At 49.4% G+C, this 25639-nt stretch overlaps 2 protein-coding genes across 7 annotated transcripts in view; one reads left to right on the forward strand and one right to left on the reverse strand.

Annotated features, from left to right (window-relative positions):
• Positions 1-637: 637 nt before the first annotated feature.
• CIAO2A (cytosolic iron-sulfur assembly component 2A) lies at positions 638-3484 on the reverse strand. Its single transcript, XM_014887872.2, has 5 exons — positions 3313-3484; positions 2677-2841; positions 2117-2166; positions 1742-1787; positions 638-1094 (listed from the first exon to the last, which is right to left on the reverse strand). The coding sequence occupies exons 1-5, from the start codon at positions 3434-3436 to the stop codon at positions 997-999; spliced, it is 483 nt and encodes a 160-aa protein (XP_014743358.1). The 5' UTR covers positions 3437-3484; the 3' UTR covers positions 638-996.
• A 567-nt stretch (positions 3485-4051) lies between these two features.
• Positions 4052-25639, forward strand: part of SPG11 (SPG11 vesicle trafficking associated, spatacsin) — a 28462-nt gene continuing 6874 nt past the window's right edge. For 2 of the 6 annotated variants that reach the window (XR_015806609.1, XM_088172764.1), the window contains exons 1-30: positions 4053-4315; positions 5212-5393; positions 6126-6350; positions 6824-7010; positions 7543-7680; positions 8251-8717; positions 8916-9061; positions 9707-9839; positions 9943-10098; positions 10551-10729; positions 10871-11047; positions 11361-11432; positions 12217-12344; positions 12890-13038; positions 13697-13904; positions 14365-14568; positions 15244-15350; positions 16074-16219; positions 16538-16699; positions 17040-17106; positions 17563-17728; positions 19791-19987; positions 20513-20621; positions 20967-21126; positions 21855-22082; positions 22210-22410; positions 22709-22816; positions 23324-23480; positions 23594-23808; positions 24139-24862. Coding sequence is in view for 5 of the 6 variants with exons in the window: in XM_088172764.1 (XP_088028890.1) it covers positions 4098-4315; positions 5212-5393; positions 6126-6350; positions 6824-7010; positions 7543-7680; positions 8251-8717; positions 8916-9061; positions 9707-9839; positions 9943-10098; positions 10551-10729; positions 10871-11047; positions 11361-11432; positions 12217-12344; positions 12890-13038; positions 13697-13904; positions 14365-14568; positions 15244-15350; positions 16074-16219; positions 16538-16699; positions 17040-17106; positions 17563-17728; positions 19791-19987; positions 20513-20621; positions 20967-21126; positions 21855-22082; positions 22210-22410; positions 22709-22816; positions 23324-23480; positions 23594-23808; positions 24139-24862 (5716 nt within the window). In the remaining variant the exon portion in view is untranslated. Of the gene's footprint in view, positions 4316-5211; positions 5394-6125; positions 6351-6823; positions 7011-7542; positions 7681-8250; positions 8718-8915; positions 9062-9706; positions 9840-9942; positions 10099-10550; positions 10730-10870; positions 11048-11360; positions 11433-12216; positions 12345-12889; positions 13039-13696; positions 13905-14364; positions 14569-15243; positions 15351-16073; positions 16220-16537; positions 16700-17039; positions 17107-17562; positions 17729-19790; positions 19988-20512; positions 20622-20966; positions 21127-21854; positions 22083-22209; positions 22411-22708; positions 22817-23323; positions 23481-23593; positions 23809-24138; positions 24863-25639 lie in introns of those variants that run through there. The other 4 variants (XM_088172766.1, XM_088172763.1, XM_088172762.1 and 1 more) reach the window with 4 other exon arrangements.

Below are 25639 nucleotides of genomic sequence, written 5' to 3' on the forward strand. Positions count from 1 at the left end.
CAGCAGATGTTTGCACTGTGCCCAAACTGGAACCAGCCACAAAGCACTGGAGCAGCTCCCTAAATCCCTCAGGAGCCACTGGAGCAGATCCTGGACACCTGCACTGGCAGGAGGGAACTGCCCGAGTCCCAGGAAAGGTAAATCCATGCTCAGATCCAGAGCTGCAATGGAAAGGAACCCTGGGGAATGTCCCCAGTGGGAAAGGTGGGGCAGCTGGAATTGTTAGGGATGCTGCAGGTCAGAGCAGTGACAGGAACGGGACAATGGGAGCCAGCAGAAGGAGGGGCTGTGGGATTCTGTCACCTCCCACACCTCAGCAAAGTCACAAGGAAAAGCAGAATCAAGTTCTTGTCCACAGGGAAACTTCACCCTATGGTGGTTATAAAGCAAAGCTTCCAGAGTCAGAAATGTGAAACATTAACAGGGAAAAGAGCATAAATATTTAGCAGGAATTGTGTCCCAGTAAAAATCTCCTTGTTCTAGTCCAGTCCTTCAGCTTCAAATTATTTTTCTGAATTAATTTCAGCTTTAAATTTACCAACACCGAAGAAGCTGAATGAAATTAATTGCTCTAATATAAATCTAAACTTAATCCTTAAGAAAAAAACAAAAGAAGTTCAGGACCCAGAAAGCAGCATTTCAGTACAAGAATCTGTTTTATTTTTACAGTGCAGTGACTGAAACAATGTAGAAATTTAACTTGCAAAACTGAATTTATATCACAACGTCTCTCAGAAGGCAATGTAGATGTGGTGCTTTGAATCACAAAATATTCCTCTGGACACCAAAAATTACAAACCTCCAGCACTACACCCCGGGCTCTTTAGAGACTGATTCCTCATAATTTAAATCTATCTTATAAACAATTTCTCTTTAAAAAAAACCCACATGGAAGATAAAAAGAACTCAAGTATTGAACTCAAGGCCTTGATTATTATTATTATTATTATTATTATTTTGCTGAGCTGCAGCAGGGCTGTGCCCAGGGCAGGCTCCCTAGTCGGGCTCGGTCACGCACTGCTCCACGATCTCCCGCAGGTTCGGGTTCTCCATGGCTGCTGCCACCCTCTCCTTGTCGTTGATCTGCTTGTTGACTGCAAAACACCCCAGGACAGGAGGGTCAGGGGCCCCCAGGGACCCCCGAGGCCGTGGGGGTGCTCAGGAGAAAAGGACATTGAGAGGAGGGGGAATGGGGAATGAGGCAAAGCCAAGCGCGGTCACAACAAAATCATCACCAGAAATGAGGATTTCTGTCACTTTTCTAGCTCAGGAAAAGGATGTGAGGTGTTCTGGTGGCATAGCCCAAAATCAAGAGTGAAATTCAGGGTACATTAGCAGCCCTGGTTCAGTTTGTAGCTGTTTAACCAGAATTCCCCATTTTTGGCAGACACTGAAGGCTCGAGCCCAGGGCACTGCTGGGACTCCAGCCTGGGACTGGGGCAGAACGTCCATGTCCTGCAAGATTTCCTGCAAAAACTGCCTGAGAAACGTCCATTTTTGGGGTGAGGATTTTAGGACCAAGCAGTGAGGCAGCTCCTCCTTTTGTCACAAACACACCACCTGCCAGAACTGAGGGGGTTTTGTTACAAAACCAAACCAGCAGCAAGCAGGTGGTCACAGAGCCTTGGGGACACCTCGATGCCACTTGGTTTTCAAGCTTTCACAGGGGATTAATTTAAGGCAGGAAGGCAGGGGAGGAGAGGGCAGAGCACAAAGCAGGAGCATGCACAGCTCTACTCACTGTCCTCCTCCGTGGAATGTGTGCCCTCAGAAATGTAGATTTCCAGCTAGAGGAGAGATCAGCAGAGTCAGGAACAGCAGAACTCATCCCTTCCTGGAGTGTCCCCCACCCACACAGGGCCTGTCACCCCTGCAGCCACAGGAGGGGACTGGTGGCAGGAGCTCCCTTTCAGTGTTCAGTGGGAGGTGGAGCCAGCAGCTCTAAAACCACAACAACCACCCAAAAAAAACCACCTGCAGAAATCCCCAGGTAATTAATGTACTCTTCACATTATTTTGGTCGAGTCTCTAAAGGTCTGTGAATCACTGTGTTTAATTTAGGGAGGTTGCCATTCATTCATGGAATTTAAAAGAGGCTTCAAACCAGGCACTTTACCTTGTGTCTAAAAGGCAAACATCTCTGAAGTTTTATTCTTAAACAAAGGCCTGTTAAAACAGAACACAGAAGAGATTTTCCTGTAAAATTCAAGGTCTGAGGTGCATTTCCAGAGAACCCATGTTTAACAATCAATGTAACTGACAATTCCTTTTGTATTCTGAGCAGCACAAGCCACAGAGGGAAACGGGACAAGGAGAAGGTTTTAATTTTTTTTAAGAGCTGACAAATTGTCAATTAATAAAATTAATAAAGTAACTTGGAGAATACAAAGAAGGGATTCTGCACCACTTCCCAGCAGAGTTTTGAGAGGTTCTCTTTGAAGAGATTCCCAGACTCAAACAGATGGATGTCCCCATTTCTCTGGATCTGGGGGATTTTTTGCTCATTTTGGTTTGGTTTTTGGTTTGCTTGCATTGGTGGTTGGGTTCTCAAGATGCAATTCCCGGTCAGACCAACACAGCCAGGCAAGACTGAATCTGAACTGGGACCAAGGGCATCCAGACAAGCCCAAATTAACCTGGTGCTCTTTGTTTCTGATGGGATGAAAGGAATCTCACCGATGAGAGTGGCCAAGGAGCAATGAGGTACTGTTGGTGTAAACCTGATGATGACCAGATATTCATCCTCCCCTATCTCCTGCACTTCCACGCAGTTTTCTGTCACCACTTCCAGTTCTTCCAAAGTGTTGGGCTTCTCCGGGTCCCGGATAGTCCGGATTATATCTGAGGCACGAGACAAGGAGCAGCAGTAAGGAATCTTCCCCGCATTTCATAAAAGGCATTTTCACCAGCACCCCCCTTCCCAGCACTGTTAATGTTGTTCCTCTTTGGAAGCCCCAACAAACGAGAGAAACAAAACAAACGAGCCCAAAGAAACAAACGAGCCCAAAGAAACAAACGAGCCCAAAGAAATAAACGAGAGCAAAGAAACAAACGAGCCCAAAGAAATAAACGAGCGCAAAGAAACAAACGAGCCCAAAGAAATAAACGAACCCAACAAAACAAACGAACCCAACGAAACAAACGAGCGAAACGAAACAAAGGAGCCCAAGAAGCCGAACGCGGCCCCTTCTCCCTGCCCCAGCCCCTCGGGGCCCCCTCACCGCCCTGAGCCCCTCAGGACCCGCCGCGCTTTTCCCCCTCAGCCCGCCAAGGGCAAACCGGGGCCGCCCCCCCCGCGGCCCGTGCAGTCACCGTAGACCTCGATGGCCCTGTCGTGCTCCATGGCTCGGCTCGGGGGCGCATGGCGGGCGCTACTGCCGGGGCTCCGCCACACTCGGGCCAGCGCCTGCGAGAGCAGCGCCAGCACCAGCGCCATGGCCGCGCTCCGCCATCGGCCCGCGGGCCGCGGCACTTCCGCGTGGGGCGGGGCGAAGCGGCGGCCAATGGCGATGAGGGGCGGGGGTCAGGATGAGCCAATGGGAGGGGAGATGCAGGGAAACCACGCCCACGAAGAGGCGTGGCCTCGCTGCCTCCTCGCTGTCCCCGTGCGGAGACGCGTCCGGGGTGGGGACACGGAGAGGGGACACGGAGGGACCCCCGGGACACGGAGAGATCCTGGGACACAGAGCGATCCTGGGACACGGGATCCAGTACAGCTCCGGGACATGGAGTGGGGACACAGAGTGATCCCGGCACAAGGAGGGTCTCCGGGACTCACAGAGAGATCCTGGGACACAGAGAGACCCCGTGACAGCCCCGTCTCCAGAGTGAAAACACAGAAATGCCATGGGGATCCATCTGCAATAGAGACCAGGGAAAAGATACAGAGAATTCTACTTAAAGATAAAGAAAATTCTGCTTAAAGAGCGGCAGGGGCGGGCGGGCAGGGACTACAGCTCCCAGCGCGCATTGCTGCCCCGCGGTGCATGCTGGGGGTTGTAGTCGCGGCCTGGCTCCGTCCAGCTGACCGGAACGAGGGGCGGCCCCGCCGAGATGGCGGCGGCTCGGACCGGGCGGCTCTGAGAACGGGAAGCAGCATGGAGGCGGCGACAGCGGCCGGGGCCCGGGCGGAGCTGCGGGTGCTGCTGGTGCCCCGCTCGGGGGAGCCGCCGGGATGGCCGCGGGACACGGTGCGGGTGCGGCTGAGCAGAGCCCGGGACGCTCTGGGCACCCTCCTGCTGTCCGGAGGGATCCGCCTGGAGCCGCTGGGGCCGGGCCGGGCCCGGGGCAGTGTCCTGGAGGGAACCTGGGCTGAGTGAGTGCGGGCAGGGCTGGGCTCGGGGCAGGGTCCTGCAGGGAACCGGGGCTCAGTGAGTGCGGGCCGGGCTGGGCGAGGGAACCGAGGCTGCCCTTTGGGCTAGCTGGGCTCGCTGCAGCTGGCCCAGAAGCCGAAGAGAACAAGAAGGGTTTGTTTGTCTATCAGGCCACAGTGCCCTGAGCCCCGCCCGCGGTGACACTCGGCAGTCACACGGGGGCTTTGAGATCTGCCCTGGCAGCTTTTGTGCTGAGCCAGAACCGCACTCACGCTTTGGCTCTGGGTGTCTGCAACGCCAGCGACACCAGCGTTGTTCAGAGATTCACAGAATCCCAAATTCCTTTGGGTTGGAGGGACCTCAAAGCTCATCCCGTGCCACCCCTGCATGGCAGGGACATTTCACTGTCCCAGGCTGCTCCAAGCCCGTTCCAGGGCTGGGGAATGTTTCGGTGCTGTGGCTCTGCTCTCTGGTTTGCTCTGCCCCGTGCTGAGCAGGTGTGACACGCACGCTCCAAAAACCAGGGAAAAGTCTGGAAAGGGACAGCGTGTTCTGCTCTCCCTCCTGGCAGAGCTGCTGCTCTCCCTCCAGCACAGCATCCCTCGTGTCCTGGGTGAATGAAGTGAAGAATGCAGGAGGATGGAAACTCCTTGATCCTGCAGAGGAGGAGGAGCTGGGATTCCTCAGGCTCTGTCCTGCCAAGGATGAAGCAGTTCCAGGGCTGGGAGGGATGGGGTGGCAGCAGAGAATTCACTGCTGAAGTGAAGGTGTTGTCCATCATCAGTGCACATCCAGAACTGTTCAGTGTGGAAATGGGGAAAGGGAATAAAGCCAATAACCTTCCTGAATGTTTTAACCTTCCTGAATGTTTTAACCTTCCTGAATGTTTTATCTTCAGCTTCGTGTGGGACAGCACGGATGATGGTTTGCAATCAAACAAGACAAAACTCCTGGCTCTTGCTCAAAGCCATGACCTGTTTGTCTACGAATTCAGTGTGGAAGATGGAAAACACAACCCGAATTCCCTGCACAGTTGTAAGGAAGAGACACTTAAAAAGCTCCTTGAAGCTAAAAACATAAGTGAGTAAATTCCAATGTGTTGCATGTGTGAAATATTGCAGGTCTGGTTCTGCTGCTCCTGGTGGGATTGAGCACCAGGGAATTTCAGGTCCCTCCACACTGATCCAGTGTGATCAGGAGGATTCATGGGCTTGAAAAATAATGGGGACATTTCTGTATTCAAAGGTGACATTGTTGGAAGTGATTAAACTCTTGTAGGGTCATGTTTGAGTGATACGAAGTTAAAAATGAATTTTAATAAAATATGTGCAACCCTGCTCTCTCAAATTATAATTTTAATATTGGGACTGATGGGAAGAAAAGAGAGACAGGATTCATAAATAATCCTGCAATGTTAATTAAACATTTAACCTTGTATTTTATGATTAGCATAGTGTGCAGTTAGAATGAACCTTTGGTGTTTTACATGTCCTTAAACAGTCTCCCTTCCTAAAATATTTTATTTCCAAAGTTTGTAGCTTTTCTTCTCAGTGTTGACTGAAATCGTATTTTGTGCTGATTTTTTAATGTTTTTCATAGTATTGCCCACTGAAAAAGCCACCTAAAAAGTTTTGGGAAATTGTTCTAGAATTACTGCCCCTGGCACAGGAAGTGAGATTGAAAACAATCCCACCATCTGTTAGGGTGGTGACTGGGACAATGGAATGGAGCTGTCATTTCCTTGGGATTCCTTTACAAATCAAAAGTCCCAGCTGGCTGTAACCCGAAATTTAAATATCTTTAAATTTACAGGTGTGCCTTCAGTTCTCTCTGTGAAGATTCTGTCTTTTGGAAACAACAAGTGCAAACTTCTGCTCAACCAGTTTATCCTTGTGCACCTGACCTTTGCTGGGCAGGACTCGCCCTGTGACTGTGGCTGCTTGTCCCTGGCTCTGCCTGCAGAGGCTGTGGGGAGGATTGCAGACTGCCACTGCTGCAGGGGGATCCTGTTCCTCTTGGACAGTGCTGGCTGGATTTGTATCCTTTGCAGGAGAGATCAGAGAAAATCATCTGCAAGAGCAAAGTTGCTTCTCTTTGCTGTCAGGGCTGAGCAGAAATTTCTTTAAAGACATGGAAGTGATGCCTGCAAAGAAGGTTGTGTGGTCAAATCCTGGTTACTGCAGTGAGATGCCATGGTTGTGTGTGCAGGGTTTCCAGCACCCCACTGCAGATCTGCTTCCCACTGATTAAAGGGTTTGATTCATGGGTGTGACAACAGGCTGACTCCTGCTGTCACCTCATGGCTTAATTCAGACAGAAAGGATCAGGTCTGTGTGTTGGGGTGGGCTCAGACCTGGCAGTTCCACCTGGATTTTACCTGTTCCTGCACATTAAAGGACAATAAAGTCAGGTTGCCTTTCCCTCCTCTTGGAGCCAAAGCTCACCACGTTCCCCTCATGTGTAGCTCCTCTGTTGGGCACTGCAGGGCTTTTCCTTGATGCTCTTTGCAGACATGTTTGGCTGCTCTGATGGTGCCAGCTTAGGGAAGGTCAGTGTGGCCCTGGCAGGCGGGCAGGGGGAGGGCCCAGCCCCTGTGTCCCCCCTGGCTGGCCTGGCAGTGTCCCCTGACCTCAGCACGGCCGTGGTCACCACCCCCAGCCACCGTGCCCTGGCTGTGCAGCTCAACACCTACTTCAGGTACAGCTCCCAGGGGAGGCTTTGGGCTGAGCTGACCCTCACAGCTCCCACATCTTGGTCTGTACTCACTGGCAGCTTTTCATTCTGAGTTCTGTGCTAGAGCAGAAATCTCCTCTTTGTTTAAAGATGGTCCTTTCATTGCTCTAATTTATTCTCTCTCACTTTCACAAAGGGAACTGTACCTATAACATCTCTTTAAGTTAATCTGTCTTTTAATAAGTAGATCAACTTTGTCTTGCCCTTCATATTTTTTCCAGGAAGATTTTGTGCTCTCAGTGCCCGGGGTGGGTGGTAGCACCTTTTAGAAATACTGTGGGGTATGGAATTATCAAACTCAACTGGTACAACTGAGCTGGTTTAGCTTGATAAATTAGGGCCAGGTGGTAATTAAGAGGTGGTGTCCACCTCAAAGCAAAGAACATCAGGTTTTGATGCTCACCTGAGAGAAAACTGCACCGAGGGCCCTGCAGGAGTTAAACGTGAAAAAAACATCACCCGAGCAAGGTGGAATTTTGTATTTATTTCTTTACAGACACTTCCCTGAACATTTACTCTGTAAGAGAGATCCTGAAAATCTGCCAGGGAAGCCTCCAGAGGGCCTGGATGAGGATGAGCTGGCCAGCTCTGAGCACAGCATGGAGCTGCTGTCCCTGCCTTTGCGCACAGACAGGTACAGGGGACAAACGTCCTGACACGGGCTGCCCTTGGCCTCCTTTGGATCACTGATCATAAACTGCTGCTCTGGTTTGTCACTTGTACCTGTGACAGGTGAAATCAGCCCACTCTGCTGTAAATCTTTTGAATTTAGGGTGGCCAAGCTTTACATACAACATTGAACAGCTTCCAAACAGGAATTGCTGCTTGGGAGTGACCTTTAAGTCTTAGACATTGATACTAATAAATCATGTCAATTATAACTTGATGTATAGATAAGAAAGATTCAGTTCTGGAATTAATGCTGTTCTACTGTTTTTTAATTGATGGAGCATTTTCTGTGAAGAAAAGAAAACTTTTTGCTAAAAATGCTAAACATGAACATTGTCAGCTGGTGCAGCTGTGCTCACTCAGCTTGGCTGCAGGGAGTATTTGAATGCAGATAAAGAGGCCATGGTAAGGTTAAAATGCAGGATGCTGGATGGATTTTATAAGCTTAAAGTGCATTTGACTTAACAGAGAAAGCTTTACCTGCCTTGCTCTTGGAGTAACTCCTGGTGTTACAGGACCTGTGTCCCCTCTGCAGGTCCTGGAAGGCACACTTATCCTCACTGTGGGACAGAGTGAGGAGAAGAAGAACACCAGCTTCTCCAGATCTAGTGAACGACTCGAATTTGCCTTGGTATCAGTTTCTGACCCATCTTGAAGATCACGATCCTGAAATCTGTGAGGATCCAGAGAGGATGGTGGCCTTTGTTCCCCGGGCTGTTACATGGGCGGCTTCCCGAGCGCTCCAGAGCCAGGGTGCAGCCCCTGGGGGTGCAGCACAGCACTGGGCACAAATCCCCGTGGGAGCAGCCCAGGAAACGGTGAAACTGGAATGCAAACTGGTGACTGGAGCTGCAGCTGTGTTTGTGGTGCAGGCACAGGACACGGGGCTGTCTCTGGTGCTCTGGGATTTTGAGTCGCAGGACGTGGCGTGTTCCCGCTTTGGCAGAAGCAGTGTCCATGTGGAGTGCAGTGCACAGGAGCCACTGTGCCTGCTGCTGACAGGTGAGGGGTCATAAACTGGCCTCAGACAGGCGTTTTTAGGGTTTTTTCTTAACCTGGCTGCTGCTGGGTGACTTCCATTGCATTCCTGCTCGGGTTCAATCCAAAGGGAGCCTCTGCAGCTTTGCCTCACTCTTTTGGAAGCAGCAAAAGCAAAAGTTGCTGCTCTCTCTTTAATTCTGGCTTGGTTGTGCCTTTCAGAGCGTGGTGTGTCCCTGGTCCTGTTTGGTGTCAGCCAGGAGGAGTTTCTGACCAGGCTGATGATGTTTGGCAGTGCTGGGGTCGTGGATTCCGTGTGTCACCTCAATGGCTGGGAGAGGTGCTCCATTCCCATCCATGCCCTCGAGGTGAGCAAAGCTGCCTCGTGTCTCTCTGTCTTTCAAGTATTGGATGCAGTTTAGCAGTGTCAGTGTGGGTTTAGACTCAATTAAAAGTGAGGCTTAAACCTAAGGGCAAAAGGAAGTGGTTTAGTTATTAAATAAACAGTAAAACCCAATGGTGAGTAACCCAAAGGAAGAAATACAGCAGCGAAGTGAATGCACATTAGTAAAACAAAAGAGTAAAGCAGTGCTCAAAATTCCCTCTTAATTGGACCCAGAAGCAATTTTGCCAGTTCCTGCTGCAGTTTTTATCCTCTTGCAAAATGTTAAATATGAAGAGAAATCCTTGGAACTGGATTTCTGGGTTTGTTGTACTGTTCTTATAGAATTGCTGTAAGCTTATTCAGACTCCTGATTCTCACAGTATTTATTTCATACTCCTGCAATAACCTTTTGTGGGTGAAGATCCAGGGCAGGCTTTGAGCAGAGCCTGGCAGGTACTGTCCAGGTCACTTTGTTATTTCAGGTGCTGCACACAGAGGTTAAATCCCTGCTGGTTTTCTGCCTGTGTAGTGTGTCAGTGAGCATGGAGTAAGAATCCCAGCAGTAAGTGCACAGGGCTAGAATGGGTTTAGAATCCATGCTCAATTGTTCTGTTTCACGTTTGTCCAGGCAGGTTTGGAAAATCGCCAGCTGGACACGGTGGATTTGTTTTTAAAGAGCAAGGAAAGTGTTTTCAGTCTGAATGCAGCCTGCCCTGCTTCTGAGCACCCTGGGGATGGCTCCTCCCAGTCTTACCTGAGAAGTAAGTGAAGACCCTGCAGCTGCACAGAGATTTATTTCCTCCCCTGTCTCCCGTGGCTGTGTGTAGGATGCAGATGTGTGAACTCTTTCTGGACCCATTGCAGATCTGGAGGAGCTCAGGCCAGCTTTAAATTTGCTGTGCTCAGCAATCCAAGACAATGATCTGGAGCCTCACAGCAAGCAGTTCTCTGAGCAGCTCCTGAACCTCACCCTGGCTTTCCTCACCAGGCAGCTGGAGGAAATCTTTGTGCACACAGAGGGTAAGAGCACTCTGCTGGGCCACATCCAGTCATGTGTCATCATTTAAATGAGTAAGGACAGCTAATCCTTTTAATTAAAAGCTTAAATTTGCCTAGAATTAACATGAAAATACTAGAATTTAATGAGTGAAAGATGTTCATCCCTGTGTTTTAGATTGGAGTTAACCTGACTAATAATGTGTTGGATTAATGCAAGATTTCAGTTCTCCTTTACTGGTCCCTGGGCAGGAAAAGCCCTCAGTGAGGGCAGGGAGCTCTGTGGGTTGTGGCTGTGTCCTGGCAGGGTGCTGGGGGTGCTGGGCTGTCACTGTCACTGTCACAGAGCTGATGTGCTCTTCCCTCTGAGGGCTTTTCTGTTTATTGATCAGCACATTGATTCATTCAGCACTGCTGAACACTAAAATCCTGTCTGTTCATTCCCATTTAACTGATGTCTTGGATGCTTTTGGCAGAACCTGATGAGTTCCTGCAGAAGGCTGCAGATATTTTAACTGATTACATCATTAAACTGAGAAAATTCCTGAGGAAATATCCTCGCCCACCCGTGACTCCAGGGCCCACAGGAGCTGACCTGGATGAGGACCTGCCTGAGATAGAAGAGAGCCAAGAATGGGAAAAACTGACACCAGAGGTGAAAATCAGTCACCCAGTTCTTACTACTGTGATGAAGTTTATATAAAGAGATTATTTATGTGGAAATATCTGGAAGTGCAGGAGAAGAAAATCAACGTGGGGTGATGCAGATCAGCCTGTTCCTTGTTCCTCCCTTTAGGAAGTCATTGCTGAGGCCATCCTAAGCAACAAAATACCAGAAGCCCAGATCTTCTTCAGGAGGCACCAACATCCTGCTGAGAGCCTGCAGGAGTTTGTGCAGACAGGTTTGAGCCTGGCCTATGAGTGCCTGCTGAAGGGCAGCACCAGGGAGGCCTCAGAGCTGCTGAGGAACATGGTGAGAGGAGCTCGGGCCATCTGCACCTGCTGTGGGACTTGGGAGCCTCTGGGGCTGCTGGGGAGGTGTTGATTGCAGCAGAAAAAGGTGGAATTGGAGTGAAAATGGAATTGTTTGGAGAACTGCTGAGGTGCTGGCCAGCAGGGTGAGGGTGGCTCTGCCTGGGGAGGTGTCCCAGGGTTGGGGGGGACATCAGGGATTGTCACAAAGCCTTCGTGTGCTTGGGAAGGAAAGCTGCTCTGTTTATTCTGGATTTGGTCATTTCAGTGTTTTCTTTGGGCACATTTTACAGCAAATGTCCTCTTTGTGCCAGGGCTTGGACGTGAAGCAGGAGCTGCACAAGATCTGCTTCCACACCCAGGACAGGCACATCAGGGAGCTCCTGGTGAGTGCAGCAAAGGCTGCAGTGGCCAGGGCTGAGCCCTGGAGGGTTTGGGCTGGGTTGGTTTGGGGTGGGTTGGTTTGGGGTGGGTCTGGTTTGTGCTGGGTTTGGTTTGTGCTGGGTTTGGTTTGTGCTGGGTCTGGTTTGTTCTGGGTTTGGTTTGTGCTGGATCTGGTTTGTGCTGGGTCTGGTTTGTGCTGGGTCTGGTTTGTTCTGGGTTTGGTTTGTGCTGGGTCTGGTTTGTTCTGGGTTTGGTTTGTGCTGGATCTGGTTTGTGCTGGGTCTGGTTTGTGCTGGGTCTGGTTTGTTCTGGGTTTGGTTTGTGCTGGGTTTGTTTTGTGCTGGGTTTGTTTTGTGCTGGGTTTGGTTTGTTCTGGGTTTGGTTTGTGCTGGGTTTGTTTTGTGCTGGGTCTGGTTTGTGCTGGGTTTGGTTTGTGCTGGGTCTGGTTTGTGCTGGGTTTGGTTTGTGCTGGGTTTATTTGTTTGTGCTGGGTTTGTTTGTGCTGAAGGAAGCCCCAGGGTGGAGCTGGCTTTGAGAGCAGAGACAGGGCTGGTACCTCCATCCTGCCCAGGTAGCTCCTGGAGCTTCCCTGTCCCTTGGCATTTACAGTTAAAGCACAGAGCTGTCAAAATGTCACTTATTTGTCCTGTAGTCTTCCTGTCCTCCTCTGCTTTCAGCATTTTTTTTTCCTGCAGTTGGTTAATTGTTTGCATTTACAACATGAATATATTAAAGATAGATAAAAACTGGGGGCAGTTGGAGGTAACACTTTCATTTTAATTAAAGGTGAAAGTCTTACAAGAAGAAAATTATTTTTCTGAAAAAGAGAAGAAAATGATAGACTTTGTGCATCAGGTTGAAAGCTTCTACTCAGAGTCCTTTCAGGAAAATAAAGAGATTCAGTCTCTTCCCAGGTAATGTGAGTTATTACTTTTAGTTATTAATTGATAGCATTAATAGGATTTAAAATGTGCTGGATTCTGCGTTCTGTGAACAAATGCAGTCTTTAATTTCATTAATTTCACCCTGGTCTTTGTTTGCAGAAATCAGAGGCAGTGTGGGGACTGAGTCATTTTCTCATTAGTGCAGCAGTTGCTGTCATGTTCTCTCATGACAAACTGTTGTGTGAGTCATGACAAACTATTGTGAGGCTGACAGAGCTCTGCTGCTTCAAATGGAGCATTTGTAATAATAATATTAGAATTATTGCTCAATTATTCCTGTGCAGATGTTTGCTCTGGTTTTGATCTATGATGGCCATAATACAGCAAACTAAATAACCTAGAAAAATCATTGCACAGTTAAATAATGATAAAAGTGTTATGATCCTCATCATTTCTTATGTCAGCTTTGGGCAAACAAGGCAGATCTTTAGTTCTCAGGCCTCAAGTCAGTCCCTCTGGGAGCTGTGCTGAGCCTTGTTGGGCTGGGCTCTGAGCTGACCCCAGCCTCGTTGCAGTTTCAGCTGCAGGAGGGAGCAGTGCAGGCAGCAGGCAGTGCTGGTGCAGCTGGGCTGCAGCAGGAGCCTCAGGGTGATGCTGAACTGGGCTCACTGGTGGGATGAGCTGGGGCAGGAGATGATTCTGCTCCCCAGCAAACCACGCCAAGGCAAGTACTGGGGCTGAGCTGGGGGTTGGGATCTCTTGGGCACAGCTTAGAGCTGCTGGGTGGGAGTGCTGTGGGCACACTCCCAGACATCGCTTACTTTTTATTTTTATTGTCAGTGGAAGTGGGTAATGATGGGCTCTTCCTGTAGGGAAGGGTTTGGAAGCAGCTGGAAGGGATTTGCCTGAGGCATGGCCACCTGGGAATGCCACCCTGTGCCACCTCCTGTCCCCCTCCCTGCACTGGGCAATCCCTTCCAGCTCTGCCAGAGTGAGGCTCCAAAAGCTGGAGCAGTGTCCTTGGTCTCAGCATCATACTGGCAACTGTTCATTAAAAATAATCCCTGGAGGGACAGGGCACAGGGAATGGCTGCCACTGCCAGCTGGGATATTGGGAAGGGATTCCTGGCTGGGAGGGTGGGCAGGGCTGGCACAGGGTGCCCAGAGCAGCTGTGCCTGCCCCTGGATCCCTGGAATGTCCCAGAACAGGCTGGAGGGAGCTTGGAGCAGCCTGGGATAGTGAAAGGTGTCCCTGCCCAAAGAACTGGATGCCCTTTAAGGTCCCAGCCCAAACCATTCCACAATTCTGTGTAAGAAAATACCAGTGTTTACCTCAGAGTTTGTGTGTGCTGCTTTCATCCCTTTGCCTTTTTGGAACACAGAACTCAGGAGCTGCAGTGCTGAGGCTCTCTGGATGCACCTGACAGCCCAGCATGACTGGCTCAGTGTTTGTTCCTGGATTGAGGAGTCAGAGCCCGGCCAGGCTCTGTGTGCCCGAGCTGCCTGGCCCCCCCTGAGCCCTGACATCGTTGACAGGAGCACCCTGTGCAGCACCTACATGAGACAGGACATCCTCAACAAGCTGGCCAGGTAGGGCCCCCAGGGCTTCACCCTCTAGCTCTCCTTCCTGTGGGAAGCCAAAATCAGAAACAAGATCCTTCGAGACACATTCATTTTTATTCTGCTCTTCTTGGAAACAGCACAAATCCATTGATAAATGTGATTTTAGTTTTCTGCTTTGTTATCTGAAAACAGTAAAAGCCATGAGAGCACGAGCCCTCCTCCCTCAGCCCGTGGATGTTTCCCTCTGTTTTTATTCCTGCTGCCACTTTACTGCAAGGGAGGAGATTCTGATCATCTCCTGTCCACACCTCGTTCTGTGCAGTGCCCTGGGGTAGCCACAGCAGATGGATTTGGGCACCTTGTGTTTGCCTCAGTGTGGAATTAACCCCTGAGAGGGAAAGGTCTGCTCTAATTCTGAGCTGGAAGCACCCAGCAGAAGCTGTCAGAGAGAATTGTGTGATCAATGTTTGGGCTTTTTTTCTGGCAGAAAAGGAATTTTCGTCCGTTCTGAGCTGGAAGATTTTGAGCTCCTGCTCCAGAGGTTGTCGTGCCTGGGGGGTGTCCTGCAGAATCCTCACCCTGTTCCAAAATCCAGCACTGCCAGTGGCCTGGACTTCCATGGCCAGTTTGTCCTGCACTGCCTGGAGCACAGCCTGCACTACCTGCTCTACACTTACCTGGACTATTACAGGTGGGAGAGCTTCCCTTCCCTCAAATCCCAACAGGGATCCCAGGTTTAAAGAAGGATTTTGAATTCATTTGAGCACTTGGTGGGGAGGGTTTTCCTCAGCCCTGGCAGTGGCATTTTACAGAAACTCTGGGATAGTGTGTGAGATTTTAAGCTGTGTTTTGAAGTTTTATCAAATTGTCTTAATATTAATTTGTGTGTCAGTCATGAAAGGAAACAATTAGAGCTGTAATTAGTGTAATGCTGTAAGTGATGCAATTCTAAATGAGCCAAGACAAGTCACTCTTCAGAAACTCAGAATTTGCAGAATTCAGAAACTTTCTTAAGCACAGTGGGAGTTGACTCCTGATATGTTCACAGATAAGGAAATTTCCACCTAAACTGGGGTTGGTTGGGTTTGAAGGTGGGACCAGTGTTAGGTATTGGAGCTGTATGAATCCTTCCCACTTAATGGATACTTGGCAATTAAAATTCCTGAGCTCAAACTCCAGTCTCACACTGGAATTATATCAGGAATGTAGAAGTGGAGCAGAAAAGAAGCCAGCAGTTAATTTTCTGCTTGTGTGCCTAACCACTTGTATTTGGCACTAACACCCATGAGATGCTCCAGGTCTTTAGTGCTGTGTTCCATCACTGGTTCCAGCCCTGCATTTTCACTCTCTGCTCATTTCTTTCCAGTTTGACCCCTTCCAGCTGCCCTATCCTGGATAACAAGGAGCTGCACGAGGCACATCCCTGGTTTGAGTTCCTCGTGCAGTGCCGAGGGGTTGCCAGCAATCCCCGAGGTAGGAATCTCCCTCCAGATGTTCCTGCCCCAGCCCAGGGGTTGGCACAGCTGGATTAAACCTCTGCTCTGCTGCAAACTGGCCATGGCCACTCACCTCCCTGTGCATCCCCTCCTCATCTCAGAAATCTGGATTGGAATTCCTGCTTGAGCTGTACTGAAAGATCTGAGAAATGAGAATTTGTGTATAATCATCATTGCCTCCAGTTCAGTTACATTCCCAACAGGTTGAACAGAAGGAGAATTCATAAGAAAATGCACATCCCATTAAAATTAAACCTTCCTCTAATCCCTGTGGTGCATTTTGGTTTCTCTGCCCTTGGATTATGTGTTTGCTTTATAGAACTGGTGCCCCTAACTCATTGCACTTTTTTAACATTCCATCCTCTGCAGAGTCACACATTAACAAAAGCCCAAAATAATCCCAAGTGAAGCTTTTTTTAGAAAGTGTGATCAGTGTAGGATAAAAAATTGAAGCACTCCAGTGCTGAACTCTGGGGCTCAGCCCCAGTGAATCTGTGTAGGCAAAACTGTATTTTGAACAGGGAAAGCTTGGTAACCTTGGCTCATCTTATCTGTGTTTATAGACAAAGTGAGGAAAATATGGACAGCAAAAAGTAGAAAATTCAGCATTTTTCACAGTCAGAGAACAGCTGTAGTGTGGGATTGATGATTTGACACTGGTTTTGCATGGAATTAAATGTCACTTTTGTTTCCTTTGCAGATCCCAAGATGATTTTCCAGGCCAGTCTGGCCAATGCTCAGATGCTGATCCCCAGCAGCCAGGGGGGTGTGAGCAGCATCCTGCTGGAGGGCAGGACCCTGCTGGCCCTGGCCACCACTGTCTATGGGCCTGGGGGCATCGACCAGGTACTGCCAGGGGCTCCTGATCCCCCCTGACCCCTGTCCTGCTGGTCCCTCTGTCCTGCACTCGTGGCTCTGACAGGAAAATGTCCCCTGAGCTGAGGGGATGACCAGAGTGTTCTGATGCACTGCAGTCACCTGCAGCATCAGGTGCTGGGGAAGATGGGGGTGATGAAACTTAAAAGCATTTTACAGGAAAAGAAGGTGATGCTTTCTGTGTTGTCACTGCATTTCGAATTCCCCTGAGGTAGATTGGCACAGCCCAAAATTTTATTTTTATTGAATGCAGTTTCCTCCTGATTAACTTTGCTTGCTTGCTTGTAGGTCCTTCAGAATGAGGATGCAGAAAAACCTCTGAAGAAAGTTGATCCACAGCTCTTGAAGATGGCCTTGACCCCTTACCCCAAGCTCAAGGCTGCTCTGTTTCCCCCCTGCTCTGCTCATGGAATTTTGCCTCCTGACATCTCTCTCTACCACCTTCTGCAGGTACACAAAGGGATTTTGGCAGGGCTCGAGGAATGAGAGTTTTGTTTGCAGCTAAAGCCTGGGGATGGGGGCCAGGAGTTTTTCTGTTTTTCTGGGATCTTTAATGTGGAGCTGAAGTTCCCAGCTTCATCCTGAGCTGCTTTTTCAAGAGGTCTCTGTACCCTGTGAGTTTGCAGTGTCCCAGAGGGATATTCCTGCAGTGTTCAGTGGGCAAGGTGTTTAATACTGCAGAAATCACAACATTTCAATTTGAAAGTGTTAATAAGGGTAAGAGAAGTAGAAATTGACAGTTACAGGACATTCTTGAGCTCCTCAATATATTTTGTTTCTGATTTTTCAGTCATTAATGCCCTTTGATCCCACGAAATTGTTTGGCTGGCAGTCAACAAACACTCTTGCTGTGTCAGGTATGTCCCTGCCAAGGTTTTCCTGCTTCCCTAACCTGAGCACCTAAAATAAAATACATTCCAGGGGAATTGTTTGGCAGATGAATTTACTCTAAAAAATTACTTAAATGTATTATTAATTAAATTAATTTCAGTAATTCATAAATTTAGTCATTATTAAAACGACTTTAAAAGGCCATTTCTTCCACAAGAAAAAAAGCGTAATTCACTAAAATAGAGTTCTGAACTGGAATTCTAGATTTTTTGCAGCAAAATCTTCAGGGGCAGAACTTTTTTTCTAAATAAAAGCTAGAAAAACAATGTTTTCTTTGAAAGCCTAGCTGAGGGGATGCAGAGCTGTGATTTTTCCAGCGAGGTTTTGGATGTGCCCGGGTGTGAATTAGAGCCACGCGTGGCTGAAGCCGTTACAGATGTGGATTCCAGCTGTGTCTCACAGCGCTGCTGTCTCGTTCCCAGATGCCTGGAGTGAGCTGCCCCACTGCTGCAGCCCCGAGCTGGTGAGCAGGCACGGCGTGCAGGAGAGCCTGGATTTCCTCTTCTACCTGCAGCACGGCCGGCCCACCTTCGCCTGGGCCACCTTCCTGGGCCAGCAGGTGGCCAGGAGCAGAGCCCCCAGGCAGCTGTGAGTGTGTGAGCAGGGCCAGGGGGGGCTGGCACAGCAGCCAGGCATCAGCAGTGCAGCTGTGGCTGTCCTCAAGGCTAAAAATCAAATATCTCCTGAAGGGAGCTGGGCTTGATGGGCATTGAATCCGAGCCTTTAGGGAAATCAAAATACATTAAGCCACACAGACATGAGGTAGAAAAGTAAGTTTTAGTTATTAAGTCACACAGATATAAAGTAGAAGTCTTAGTATTAAGTAGAAATATTATGAAGTCACATAGATATAAAGTAGTAGAAGTCTTATTTTTAAGTAAGGAGAAATATTGTGAAGTCACACAGATATGGATAGATTTAAGTAAGGAGAAATATTGTGAAGTCACACAGATACAGAGTAGAAGTCTTAGTTTTAAGCAAGGAGAAATATTGTGAAGTCACACAGATACAGATAGATAGAAAATAGAAGTCTTAGATTTAAGCAAGGAGAAGTAAGAATAGTAGAAGTCTTTAAGTAGGAATATGTTTTAAGTGCATTAAGAGAGTAAAAAGTCCCTAGAATCTAGTATAAGGTTCAGGCGTGGTTGAAAGTTCAGAAACTCAGCCCCAGACATAATTGAGGAATTGCCTCAGTAAAATCTGCACGAGGGAAGTGAGGAGAATATTCCAGTTAGGTCAGACGTGGGTGGGCTCCTCTTTTAGGAACCTGAGCCCCCAGATGACTTTGTGGGAAAATGATGCCCCTGTTCTTTGACATTTCCTAATGGTGACACTTCTTTAGTTTAAATAGCAAGGCAAGAAATGCACTGGGGGATGATGGAATTAAATGTTCTGGATGCAGCTTTAAAATCAGGAGTTCAGAAGGGTACAGTCAAGTGACACATCTTGCTTGAATACATGAAATTCTGTGTTTAGTGTGGGAATTAGAGAAAAATCACTTTGTTTCTGGAGTGTCTGGTTTGTGTATTAGTCACTGTTTGTTTCTCTCCATCGTTTCCACACAGATTTCTCTTGTGTAAACTGAGGCAAAAGTTGTGTAAAACTGGGGCAAAAAGGTTTAACAGGCAGGGATACAGGATTATTTCAGTGGGAAAACCCTTTGGGTTCCTTTTTCTCTAAGCACCATCTGCAGGTCAGACTCAGGTTCCTGCTGCTGAGGGGGTGTTTGATTAATTAGAATGCCAATCCCACTTGGTTTTGTTCCACTAAAATTCCAATTTAATTTTCGATAAAAGTGTTAAATTGCAGACTCTGCTCATCACGTGTGAGCCTTCATTCTCACACCCACATTTTTTTTTTTGTAAATATGAAAAAAAAACTTTTGGCTTGTAGTTACCTTTGATACTGATGGCTCTGAGGGTTCAATGAACCTCACAGTGTTTGTGTGCCTGGGGATCACTGGTGCTGGCCATGGTTGGGCTCAGCCCTGTGTGTGATGTTTCTGGCTGAGCTCAGCCCTGTGTGTGATGTTTCTGGTTGAGCTCAGCCCTGTGTGTGATATTTCTGGTTGAGCTCAGCCCTGTGTGTGATGTTTCTGGCTGAGCTCAGCCCTGTGTGTGATGTTTCTGGTTAAGCTCAGCCCTGTGTGATGTTTCTGGTTAAGCTCAGCCCTGTGTGTGATGTTTCTGGTTAAGCTCAGCCCTGTGTGTGATGTTTCTGGTTAAGCTCAGCCCTGTGTGTGATGTTTCTGGTTAAGCTCAGCCCTGTGTGTGATGTTTCTGGCTGAGCTCAGCCCTGTGTGTGATGTTTCTGGTTAAGCTCAGCCCTGTGTGTGATGTTTCTGGTTAAGCTCAGCCCTGTGTGTGATGTTTCTGGTTAAGCTCAGCCCTGTGTGATGTTTCTGGCTGAGCTCAGCCCTGTGTGTGATGTTTCTGGCTGAGCTCAGCCCTGTGTGTGATGTTTCTGGTTAAGCTCAGCCCTGTGTGTGATGTTTCTGGCTGAGCTCAGCCCTGTGTGTGATGTTTCTGGTTAAGCTCAGCCCTGTGTGTGATGTTTCTGGTTAAGCTCAGCCCTGTGAGTGTTTCTGGTTAAGCTCAGCCCTGTGTGATGTTTCTGGTTAAGCTCAGCCCTGTTGTGTTGCTGTTTCCAGGATCCAGCAGGCAGCCCAGCAGGCCCGGGCTGTGGCTCTGTCCTGTCTCGGTGTCCCCTCGGTGGCTGCAGCCTGTGTTTGCTTCCTGGAGCTGCTGGGGCTGGACAGCCTGTGCCTGCGGGTGGAGCTGGGAGCTGCCAGGAGGATTCTCAGCCCCAGCTCGAGGAGCGAGGCCTCTCTTCACAGGGACCCCCTGGGTAAGGGTGTCTCGGTGAGCTTTGTGCATTTCCTGGGAAGAGAAGCAGGGAGGGATGCCGAGATGCTGCCTGGTGGCTCAGCAGTGCAGTAAAAGCTTCTCAGAACTTTGTTGTTCTTTTGTTCCTGCTTTTTCACTCATTCTGAAGGTGCATTCTGATGCTGTTGTGTCAAAGAAGGCAGGAGCTGATGCAGCCTCTATCAGGATCTGACAGACCCTGTCCAGCAGCTGCCCAAAACTGATATTAGAGAGGTTCAGCTGTAATAACATTACAGAGAGTTAAACAAAGCCCATTGCCAAATCTCCTTTCTCCTTCCTATTTGAAAACTGTCTTACAGTTCCTGTCTTACACCTGCAGTGTTCAAAGCTGTAGGGAGATAAAATTCATCCTGGAAATAACTTCAGGAAGCTGGATTTGTAACTCTAGGGCCACAGGTGTCTGCTTTCCCCACTAGGAGGCTGCTTCTGGAAATGCTGCCCTGGCTCTGATCCCAGGAGCAGCTCGGGAATGTTTTCTTTTAAACAGTTGAGAAGTTAACAAAGTTGGCTGATGGTGACAAAGCAGCAGCAGCAGCAGTTCTGACCTCCTTGGAAGAGGCTTTCTGGAATGCCATTGATCAGCAAGGAATAAAGAGGTGAGAACAGCCTGGTTTGAGGGATTGTCTGGGAAATGGAGGCCGGGCACTGACTTTGGTTATTTGTGTGTCAGGTAAATCCAAAGAGGGCAGGACTGGGCAGTGCCTGCCTTGGTGGGGGCTGCCAGGGGATGTGACCTGGCTGCACACAGTGGGTCTGGCTCCCAGGGTCACTTCCTACCTGAACATCTGCTGCAAATATTATAAAATATAAAATTATACGTTTGTAAAACTAATATAGAAAAATATAAAATAATATCTACTATAATTATCATGTATAAAAATATAAAAATACAGAATTACTATTGCATTCAGTGCATCTGAAGCTCTCCACGTTGCATGCAGGACATGCAGTGAGTCCAGCAGGCAGTGGTCCTTGGTGATGCAGTTCTGCCAGCTCCATGACCTGGAGCTGAGCACGTCCTTCCTCAGGGAATGTGCCAAATCCAACGAGTGGCTGCAGTTCCTCATCCAGGCCCAGCTCTATGGCCACCAGCCAGCCCAGGTGAGCTCTCTGTGCACTGAAATGAGTCTTGGAGCCAGAGGAGATCCCAGTGTGGAGACAGCAGGAGCCTCAGCAGTTCCTGGGTTGTGGTTCTGCCAGGATGTCAATGCCCTTGTAGCCCTTCCCTGGCAGCCCCACTTGTAAATTTAATTTAAACTCAAGTAGTTACTGCTTTTTTTTTAATTGAAGAGTTGCCAGGTGTTCAGTTTAAGTTGTAGTAAAGCCAGTCATCTTTCCTTTCACTACTCAAATTGATTTTTTGATAAAGATAATTAAACTTTTGAGAATTCCAATTTTCCACTTTTGGTTTTGAACGCGATTTAAAAATGAATAAAATACTCCAATAAAAGCAGTTGGGAAAAGCCATGTGAGGAAGCTAACTGGGTAATTCCAGGATTTTAACTTGGATCTCCTTGTTGTTTTGGAGAATCTGTAACTCCACAAAAGCACCCAAGCAGAGCCTTTCCATGCTCTGCTGCTGCACTGCAGGAGAGAACAGAACTGAGGCTCTCCAGGACACATTGGAGCTTCGTGGAAAAGGATGAGCTTCAATCTTTCATTAGAATAATTCACACCTACAGAACCCTTTTTCCTCTCTAGATCTCCAGAGTTGTTCTAAAAACTGAATTTGAAGAGTGTTTTGTATTTGTGTTTTGTATTCAGTGCTTCCATCCTCCTGCCCTCTGCTCTCTGTGTCTCACAGGTTTTTGGTGCTGTTTTCCCAACAGGTCGTTCCCCTCCTGCAGGATTTCCCTGCTGTGCTGCAGGATCACCTGGTGCTGGCCCTGGGGAGGTTGCTGAGTGCTGATCCTGGTGCTGCTGGCAGAGCCCCTGCAGGGAGCCTGTTCCAGATCCTTCTGCAGTGCCAGCACAGCCCCAGCCCCTGCTGGGACCTGCTGGCTGAAGGGCTCAGGGCCCACTGCCCCATCCTCAGCGTGCTGGCAGCCTGCTGCCCTGTGAGTGTGCACTGCCTTGTCTTTAGGAAATGACAGTGCCTGGTCCTGTTAAATCTGCTTTTGTGTTTCTGTGTGACCCCTGTCACCAAGCAGGGGAGGTGTCAACCCGTCCTTGTGGCACTTGCAGGGTGCAAACCTCATCTCCTGCCTCTGTGTTTGGATCATCACTTCTGTGGATGAGGCCACCAGGGCTGAGGCAACTGCCCACACCCCGAGCTGGCCAGAGAGTCCCCAGTGGGACCTGCAGGACCTTGCTGCCATCTGGAAAGTCTTCTTGAGGAAGAAAAAGAGTAAAACACTTCTCAATGGCTTCCAGCTCTTTTTAAAGGTGAGGGAATGTGGTTTCAGGGGTGTATTTGATGTCTCACACCACCTGGGGCTGTAAATCCCTCTCTGTCTTGCTTTGTGCTAAGGATAACCTGGCTATCCACTGAAATTCCCAAAATGGAAATTCTTCCTACATCAACCTTGCATGCAATTTTAATGAATTAAAACTTCATTGCTCTGCTGCTGAGGAAGACAAATTCTGCATTTATTGAATGAAATAAGAGATGATTTTTCAAAGTAGGATTTATTTATTGAGGTACTTTTGGGAATTTATTATCATCTGGTTTTGTGTCTTAAAGGATTCTCCTTTGCTGCACATCCTGGAGGTGTATGAACTGTGCATGAACTGTAAAAAGTACAACGAAGCTAAAACCAAACTGGACAAATTTCAGGAAAGCCTCAGCAAAGTAAGGAAATGGATTTTCTCTAAATGCCATTGGTGGGATTTAGCAGTTAGGAGGAGCAGAGTGTTTTCACCCTGTCAAACATTGTCCCTCAGTGCGGGTGTTTTTAACAATCCTTTCCATCCCTGGTTCCCTGGATGTGCTGCTGACTGACATTCCGTGTCAGGAATGCTTGCCAGGCTCAGGCACCTCATTTCCCTTCCCCTTCAGAGCAGATCCAGCAGTGTCAGGGACTGTTTGACAATTTCTCTTGCCTGGCCTTTGCTGATCCATCCATCCCCCCTCCCGTGTCCCTTGGCCATCAGCAGGACCTGGTGTCACCCTGCTGTGGCACGTCCCAGGTCCAGCACACCTGGGGAGTGGCAGCTCCTTGTTCCTTCCCTTCCTGTTCCCACCCAAATGCACAGCTCAGCTGCAAGAAAAGGAGCACCCTGACCGTGTCCCTGTCCCTGACCGTGTCCCTGCCCCTGTCCCTGTCGCTGTCCCTGACCGTGTCCCTTCACCCCACAGCTGGCAGCTGCAGGAGCAGCCCCCGAGGTGCCGCTGCCGTGGCTGGAGTCGCAGGCTCTGTTCGTCCTGCAGCTGATGCTGCAGCAGTGCCGCACTCAGTACGAGCTGGGGAAGCTCCTGCAGCTCTTGGCTGCAGCAGAGAATCTCCTGCTGGACGGTGAGGACAGGAGAAACCGCAGCCCCTCGGGCAGGGCTGGCTCCTGCGGGGGAGCTCAGCCTTGCCTGGGGTCAGACCCGGCTCTCCTGAGCTCTTGGCTCTCTTTGGCCCAGGTCCCTTCGTGAGGAGACTCTGTGCCCTCAGCGAGGCCCTGAGGGACTCGTCCATCCCCATCAGCAGCTCCATGCTGAGCTCCTGCAGCCTGGAGGCGTTCCAGGGGGAGTGCAGCTCCATCCTGCAGCAGCTGCAGGAGAAGGGAATGTTCAGCCTGGCTCGGGAGGTGGCAGCCCTGGCTGAGCTGCCCGTGGACAGCGTTGTCACACACGAGGTACAGTGCACTTAGGGACAGTCACCTCTTCTTGCTGCTGCTGCCAGGACTGAGGATGAAACTTCTCAGCCGTCCTGAACGTTAATTGTTTGTTGAAGTTTTTTCTATTTGTATGCAATCAGTTTTATTTGGGGAAAAAAACCGATGGGTTTGGCCATCAGGGGTGGAACAAGATGATCTTTCAGGTCCTTTCCAACCCAAACCAATTCTGTGACTTGCTCCATATTGGGGCACTTACCCAAAATCCAGCGTTTCAGTGCTGGCCATCCTGTGTGAGTCAGTTTTCTTTCTTGGAAAGAAAATTGTGATAAACCTCTGTGGATTTTACAGGTTCTGAGAGACCTACATCATTTAAGAGACACTGGACAGTGGCATCAAAGCCAGACAAGAGCTGAGTTCTGGAAAAAGTGCAACGACACCTTCACTAAACATCGCATCCTCAGCCGAACCGCGGCCGAGTTCTTCCTCCACCAGGCCAACCACGTGTGGGAGTGCCCTGGGCAGGAGAGGACGAGCATGGAGAGGCAGCTGCTGCTCACCCTGGCTGGCCACTGGCTGGCCAAGGAGCCCGGGGTGGCGGTGCAGGAGCTGGAGGAGGTGGAGAAGCAGCTCTGGCTGTGCCGCATCGCCCAGCGGCTGCTGGCAGCCCAAGGCTCGGGGCAGTGCCCCAGTCCCGGCCCCGCCAGGCTGGGCAGGGCCCTGTCCTTTGGCAGCCTGGCTCAGCAGTTCTCCTTCTCCAGGCTGCCGGCGCTGAGCTCTGCCGGGCTCTGCGGGCCGGGGGCTCCGGCTCCGGGGGAGCCCGGGCTGGCGCTGGGGACCGCGGAGCGGGCGGCGCTGGCCGAGCTCGTGGGGGCCCTGCTGGACGAGGGCAGCGTGCTGGAGGCCACCCGTGCCTGCCACTACTTCCAGCTGTGGCCCAGGGACGTGTCCCTGGTGCTGCACTGCAGGGCCCTGGCCTCGGGGGAGGCCGGCCTGGAGCAGCTGCAGCCCGAGGTGCGGGCTCTGCTGGCGGCCAGAGCGGGCACGGCCGAGGGCAGCTCGAGCAGAGCCAGCGGTGAGTGACTCTGAACCCCCCAAAAACTCTGCACGAATCCAGCGGTTGCTGCTCTGTCTCCCTGCTGCGGGAAATGCTCTCGTGGAGGTGTTTGAAGCCTTGCAGTGCTGCCCCTGTGTGCTCCAGGCAGGGAGCTCTGGGTGCAAAGATCCTGAGCCTTTCATGGTTTAGCTCTCAGTTCTGAGTAAAGCAGCACTAACACAGCAGGGACAGCAGCTTTATCCCTGTTCCTGCTGCTAGAAAACACACTCTACTAATTTTTTTTTTTTTTTAGCCAAAGCAAGGAAATGCTTCAATTAGTATATTTTCCTAACTCCTTCGTGCATTATGAAGGGTTTAGTGTTCCTTGTGTAATAGCAAGGCTAAGGCTGAGAATGTTTATCTGTAAAGTTCTCTGCGTGTCTGTGAGCTCTGAGTGAGTTTCAGCTGGAACATCCCTCACTAATCCTGGTGTGTAAAGCTGAATGGACACAGAAGGGCATAAAGGAATCCTAACCCATCAGGAGGGCTGCAGAGCCCTCACTCAATCTTGTGCTTAGAAATTTTATATCTGAGATATTATTGAGGAGATTTGTGTCCTGTTACATTGTTTGTACCCCAAAACAAATGTAACATTTAAAAATTCACAGGGGTCAAGAGCTCAGTTTCCAACGACTGAGAAGGTGAAATGGAATTGCTGCAGATTTAGGGAGCCTTGCCCAGGTGTCAGGGAGTTGTCTGCCCTTACAAGATAGGAATTGTTGTTTTTTTTCCAAGATAGGAATTGTTGTTTTTTGT

Source organism: Sturnus vulgaris, chromosome 13 (genome assembly GCF_052056855.1).
Source record: "Sturnus vulgaris isolate bStuVul1 chromosome 13, bStuVul1.hap1, whole genome shotgun sequence".
NCBI classification, from domain to species: Eukaryota; Metazoa; Chordata; class Aves; order Passeriformes; family Sturnidae; genus Sturnus; species Sturnus vulgaris.

Excerpts from the sequence above, each read along its gene's own strand:
- CIAO2A (XM_014887872.2), bottom strand. The coding sequence starts at position 3,436 with ATGGCGCTGGTGCTGGCGCTGCTCTCGCAGGCGCTGGCCCGAGTGTGG. Across the intron at positions 2,842-3,312 it reads CAGGGCCATCGAGGTCTACG|ATATAATCCGGACTATCCGG; the intron begins GTGACTGCACGG and ends CTCGTGCCTCAG. Across the intron at positions 1,095-1,741 it reads ACATTCCACGGAGGAGGACA|TCAACAAGCAGATCAACGAC; the intron begins GTGAGTAGAGCT and ends GGTGTTTTGCAG.